This window comes from Punica granatum, chromosome 2, assembly GCF_007655135.1.
Source record: "Punica granatum isolate Tunisia-2019 chromosome 2, ASM765513v2, whole genome shotgun sequence".
In the NCBI taxonomy this organism is placed as follows: domain Eukaryota; kingdom Viridiplantae; phylum Streptophyta; class Magnoliopsida; order Myrtales; family Lythraceae; genus Punica; species Punica granatum.
The window spans coordinates 12,974,509-12,981,459 of NC_045128.1; the positions used below are offsets into that span (position 1 = coordinate 12,974,509).

At 37.6% G+C, this 6,951-nt stretch overlaps 1 protein-coding gene across 1 annotated transcript; it reads right to left on the reverse strand.

The window, feature by feature from the left end:
* Window positions 1–4,482: 4,482 nt before the first annotated feature.
* Window positions 4,483–6,951, reverse strand: LOC116195067 (1-aminocyclopropane-1-carboxylate synthase 7-like). The gene is made up of 4 exons (XM_031524036.1): window positions 6,422–6,951; window positions 6,207–6,335; window positions 5,918–6,078; window positions 4,483–5,782 (listed from the first exon to the last, which is right to left on the reverse strand). The coding sequence occupies exons 1-4, from the start codon at window positions 6,593–6,595 to the stop codon at window positions 4,930–4,932; spliced, it is 1,317 nt and encodes a 438-aa protein (XP_031379896.1). The 5' UTR covers window positions 6,596–6,951; the 3' UTR covers window positions 4,483–4,929.

The following is a 6,951-nucleotide window of genomic DNA, read 5'->3' on the forward strand; positions in this document are numbered from 1 at the left end:
TTGGTGTTCCTCGTGCGCAGCCATCTTATAAACCTTGTGTAGGTTTGGCATCGACTCAATGCTAAGAATGGTAGACCAGATTGTATTGAATTTGGAGGTGAGTCCCATGAGGAACTTGAACGATTTCTCCATCTTGCTGTGCTATAATCGTGGTGCTTGCGCCACAACTGCAACCTGGATGTTCGAGATAAAATTTCAGCTCTTCCCGCTGCAATTTCAGTTTGTCGTAATAATCTGGAACACTTAATCCTTCTTGCTTGATGAGGCATATGCTGGATTTGATTTGGAAAACTCAAGATTGATTTCCCTCGGAGTGTCTCTCCTTGACCACATCAAGTAGTTGTCGTCGTTCAGAGTGCATCCAATTACCTAGATTCCCGTGCCATCTGATGAAGCAAGCCAATACATTGCTGGAATCTCTGCTCTCCTGTTCGAGCTATCTCCAGCCTGCAAGGTTTTCGCCAGCTCAATGCCCTTCTTTGGGCTCTTCTCGGAATCACTGATGTCCGACATCTTCTACAATCAAGATTGCGGAGAAACAGATTCAATTGGTCCAGGAGTGAAGGTGCTCTGATACCATGTGAAGTTTGAAACAATCCAACTCGATTTGCATTATGACGATGAACAAAGTAAATAGGCTGTGTAGCCTTACATAAAAAAGAAACAAATCAATATTCTAGGACTAATATCTAAAACTACCAAATGTATCGACTATTAAATATACAAGATCTCTAATATACAACTGTACAATAAAAAATATCCATAATAATACCAATTGTCGTTCCAAAGAATTGATCAGAAAAATTACTTATCAGATACTATAGTGAAAAAGTTGGGAGTTTTGAGTTATTAGTCATACATCTTTCTCTCCCTTTCAGAGGCTTGTACATGCATGAAAAAGCTAAGGAAAAAAGAAAAAGAAAAAGGACATTTTGACCACAAATCCTACAAGCTAATGCCATGCTTTCAAGGTTTGAGTTTTGTAAATAGGAAATATTTATAATTGAAAGAATTTTATTCTTTAATGAGTCGATCTGATTGAATTTGAATTAATCGAAATCTGTTAGAATTTTGAATATGAGGCGATACACAAGGAAAAAAAAATTACAATGCGTGGGATGTAATTTTCAAGTGCAAATTTTATGATTAAAGACAAGGGAGAAAATCTTCTTTGCCCTCCATTAAATTAAAGGATTAAATATTTCGGATGATGAGAAAACCACAAATTCATTATTGAACACTGAAGTGAATGCTACAATAGTGAAGTTTTTATTGCTTTGGAAGTATATAATCGATCAGAAAGAGTTAGAGAAGTCAAAACAGAATTAATTATGCGCATGCGACCCTTAAAGTGTCAAATGATACTTTATTTTTTTCGTTAGAAAAATGATATTTTATTAATATTTGCTTAACACACTGCTTAAAGAAATCTGCAGGGCCGGTTAAGTTTTGTAATACTTTCGCTTATGCTTTAAGGTAACCGTTGGGGTTATAATATACACACACACAAATATATTATGATTTATGACCACCCCCCACCCCCCGAAAAAGAAAAGTAGTTTACAAAGCTTTTTTTTTATATATATATAAGCAGACATACTATAACAAAAGATATTGTCAAGATATTGCTACCACAGATCATGTTTGCTTGTAACAATAAACTGTTTTGCTAGATTATTTAAGTACCATTGCAAGGTATAATTCTTCATTAATTTCATCGGGTGAGAAACACGAGCCTGCAGCTACCAATTATATATACATATGTGTGTGTATATATTGAGACGCTATCCTGCGTACATCAAGCTTAAGTATCTCCTATTATCATGCCATAACCGATTGATAAGCATACCGATAACTTGTGAAAGACAAGACGTGGGAATTTCCATTAGAACACTAAATATTCACTTGTTTTATCACGAAAACAAACGACGAGGAGATCTTAAATTGTTATATATATTGACCTCTATGCCAGCACCGTAGCATGCATGATATAGTAAGACCAGGCGCGACAGTAATCACACAAACACACAAACACATATATATATACATGATACAGTATTGAAATTATCATATAATAGTAGTCAGTTTAAGAATATAGCAAGTCCATGCAATAAATTTCAAGTCAATGGTTTTGTTGTGATTATTAGACGCTTGGAAGTTAGCGCGTATGTGTCGCTTGATCCAAGCACGTCCCACATAAAATAACATTGTATATTTTTTTATAAAATTATTATATATATCGTGGCTAGTGAATCCTGCTCATTTGTTAAACACAGTAAGAAAATGATTTGAAATTATTGACCAAAATCAGACTTATCTTACTTAAAACAAAACATAAATTTGCGGGGGCTACTAATTAACAACATTGGATAATAAAACATCTCCATCAATACCCATAATGGTACTTGCCCGAATGTGAAAAGGCCAGAAATTCTTTATGTCCATTAATCAGCCACCAAACATAGGGTCCTTCGTCCTGCTCATTAAGTTGTAAATTATGTATTAGTTTTTAATCCCCGAAAATTTTGATGATTTTTTTTGTCAAGGGAATGTCCCGCGGGCGCACAAACTACCAGTAATTCCTCAAGTTTGTCCGTGCAAATAATCGAATTATCATTAGGTGTTATTAATTATATTTTGATATATTTAATTATATACATAGGTTTGACAAGTGGTTAATATGAAACATACTTGAACGCATTTTCTGACCTCTAAGATGATATTATTTGGCCGAGTTTTTAAGTGGAGACTTCATTCCAATTGTTTTCTCAATTTTGACGCTTATTTTCTTTGTCTTTTTTTTTCCTGAGTCTAAACTATGTTGTATTTTCAGTATTATTATCATTAGAATCTTCATTAGTGCATCTAAGTGCCCCCCGCCTAGGCTATTGGCTTTCGTACTGGCTTTTAGTTCAAAGAAATAGCTCTGAAACCTTAAAATTAAGGTTTGAATATCAACTAAGTTAGTAATTAGCTCAACTAGGTGTAGTCCCACGTGTTGTGGGGATGTATGAAGAAATTGATAGAATTTAATTTATTTGATTCAGAAACCTTTTAAAACTTATTTCTCGATATTTTTCTGAACATTATTCATATGAAATGATAATGTTTTATTTTTTAAGAGAAATTATTTAATATTTATTCGCATCATCAAGTTTTTTTTGTATTATAATTAAACTATTACGATTCCATTAATATTATAATATTCTCGTAGCAGCCAAAAAAAAATCAACCAGGAGTTTATGATGAACTGTAAATCATTATTCCCTTTTCTAAATAAATATTTGAAAATTTATAAGCAATTTTAATATATTCCTTTAGTTAATAATGTAAAAATGAAGCATCCCAAAATATTTTAATATACATAGTGTTTAGGGAATGCTTACTGTCATGAGACCTGCATGAGTGAAATTGAACACAACAGAATAAGAAGCGATTCATATAAAAGGCTTGGATGGCTGCTCATTGTGTGGGCGTTCACTCCATGCAAAACGGGACATCACCGCTCCTCGAGCTCTTTTAAGTTTCCGCCGGCTTTTGGATACTTCGTCTCCAAACTCACTAAAAATTTATTAATTTGTAACATGTTGCATATAATATAAGTAATCTAAAATGTATGTGCGTCGAACTGGAAAGAATATCTACAAATACAACCTTTGCATCAACATCTCAAATTATATGTTTGTGCCTCGGGAGTCGGAAGTGTCAACAATATATGTTCGGGGCGGAGATGAAAACTCGAGCTAATTAGCGGGCCGCCATTGTGATTCAGCCAATTCCCTCCTTCTGGCTTTGTTGCCCTGATTGAATGATCATCTGATGACGATTTGTCCTCCGAGTTTGTCCCAATTATGCCATCGTCGACAATCTCTTCTCTAATTTGAATATCTAGACTTCCATGAGAACCCTAATTCTCATGTTGAAGCGAAAATTATGGATGATATTTGTATGTACATACATGTATGATACAAAACTGTACGGGTGAAAATTAAATAAGTACTGGAAACGATGAGATATGCAATGTGTATATATGGGCAAATGCATGAACCTCCGATCGGAAATAACAAAATATATGGGCAAATACATGAATCTTTTCGGTTAAGAATTAATTTGATCAAACAATTGAAAGGGCGTGTACACAAATCTCTTCAATAGAAATTAAATTTCGAGCAGTCCAAAAGGCAATTAACTATGAGCAGAGGGTTTTTAGAAAACGATTTCTCATAAGCACTTGTCGGCTACCCCCCCCAAGGCTATTGGCTTCCTCGTACTGTTAAAATTAACCTGCTTGGGTTTAAATATTAACTAAGTTAGTAATTAGCTTAATTCAACTGGGCTCGAGGAGACTCAATTGATCAAATTTATATAACTGAAAAGCGGGCGGACAGTTGCACATCTTCACTTAAGTACTTTTACCCGTAAAAGCACTGTAATCCGATGCAAATAATTACACTTAAATTTGCAAACAATCGAATTTCTGTAACGACCTGCATGTTGATAATTTCACAAATACTTTACACTTAAATTGACAATTACAATAGTATTTTGTTGACAACTAATCGTAGTCACCACTTTTATTACACAATTTCATAGATGGAACGATTTCCTAGGAACTTGCTCTGTCAAAAGCAAGAAAACAAAAGGAAAAAAAATACACTATAAAGAATTTAATTCAATCTGATTTACAGTATGAGGACACCAACCTATACGGGTAATACCAAGAACTCTATAAATTGCCCAAAAGAAGTAAAATATCCAAAATGGTTTTGAACCATTAAAAAATTGGTCGGCCGTTTTATTTTCTCCCTCTCATAATTTCTGAGAGAGAAATTTAACCTGCCCTTGGCCAATTCCACATGTATCACGGCCGGATGAATGGTAACCCAATATAGAACAGGGCCATGGGCAAAAATCAATAGTGAAGTGTGTTCACCTTTTCCGCTGGTCCATGTAGTTGTGTATCCTTGCGAGTGCGACTTCTAGGGTTTGTTCGCTCATGTTCGCGAAGCAAACCCGAAACCAACCAGGTTCTGAGCAGTGGCATGAGGACCCGGGTGATATGTTGAGCTTTAGCTCGTGAAGCATAGTCTTCCAGAGATCCAACTCCCCTTCTCGGTCCGGTTTCTGGAGCAATGGGCTAAGATTCATCCAGCAAAATAGCCCAGCGTTACCTCGCAGGCACTTGATCCCTGCCCTCTTCAGACCTTGGATGATCATATCATACCTCTTCTTAAGCCTAGCTCGATTCGTCTCGATGTACCGGGAAGTGAATTCCTTGTTGGATAGCATGGATGCCAGGAGGTGCTGTGTCTGTGAAGAGATCAACGTGAAGCTAGACATCCTCCGGGCAGTGGTGACAACCTTGTCGTTGTAGGAATATATTGTCCCGACCCGAAACCCAGGGAGGCCGAGGTCCTTGGAGAGGCTGTAGACAATGTGGACCCGCTCGCACTCTTTATAGTCCCTTGATTCAAGGATTTCTGCCACGCTAACAAACTCCGATGACGAGAAGACAGAACCGGAGTAAATCTCATCAGAGATGAGGTGGATGTTCTTCCGGGTTACGAAACCAAGGATTTCCTCAAGGACAGCGCGTTGGACAGTGGCCCCGAGAGGGTTGGAAGGATTGGTGATGAGGACTCCTCTCACTCTCAAGTTCATGGATTCGGCATTCTCGTAGGCTGCCTCGAGAGCCTGAGGGGTTATCTGGAAATTGTTCGAGCTGTTGCAATGGATTGGGACAATCCTCACCCCAGTCCTCCACCTCAAGTCCCTGTCAAATCTGGATATATAAAAAATTAAACGAATGTAAGCAATGAAGATCATGAGAGCGGTTTCCGGAGAATACAGAAAGAGAGCAGTAGGAGTTAAGGAAGGTTTGGTGATCAGAGGAAGAATTAGAATTTCTATAACTTACCCAGGATAGTACGGAGTGGGAACAAGCAAAGCATCTCCAGGGTCCGCCAGGATGAAGGTCAGAAGCTCATTAGCAGCGGTTGCCCCGGCTGTTAGAACTACTCTTTCTGGGTCAAATCTTGCTCTTCCTCCCCTTATTTGCTCCATGAAACTTGCCATTGCCTGTCCAATCACAAAATTCAATTGGGCATGCAATTGATCAGTTTCATGTTAAAGCTCTCATTAATTTTATTTGTCTTATTATAGTTTCAATAAATGATTAGTATAGGGATGTTGAACTTGAAATATACCTTTCGGAAACTTAGAAGTCCGTGATAATCCTGAAACAATGCATTCTCTTTGAATCCAGGTGCCCCTTTGCCCCAGATCGATGCTTCGGGGTGTTTTTCGAGGTAGTCCTCCAACATATCAAATGACACCTATATATTACGAGAGAATTTAGAAGAAATTTTCTTTAATGGTGGTTCTTTTTTGTTGCTTTTGGCTTGAAAGGAGTCACACTTACTTGATTTTCAGCCAAGCCCATTTGGATGACCCCAGAGGGATTTGTCATTTCATTATAAGGGTCTTCGTCGTACGCTTTCCACCCGGCAAAGTACGGCGAGTTCTCCCCGTGCTTTTCGGAATCCGCTACTTTCGACAACTGAACAGAAGGCACTGGATTAATCTCAATTGCCATACTATATATGTGTGTGTGTGTGTGTGTGTGTGTGTGTGGACACTCTCTTGACGAACTCTTGTAATAGCTCTCACAGGAGTGCAATGTCACGATTTGTGGAATTCGGAAGTTTTCTTTGTGCGTGGTATGAGGTCGACCGGGTAGATCTAAGTGTAGGTGAGAGAGATGAATACAGAAGAGGAGTGTTTGAATGTGAGGCTTTGGCAAGGAGATCCTCTATATATAGGGAGATGGTTAGAGGTTTGACACTGAGGAGAAGGAGAGGCTTCCTCTTTCTTTTTCAAACTGTATAAACAAAAGATGAAGAGATATCAATCATTTGATTCTTTATGAAAGCATGATCAATCAAACCTTCC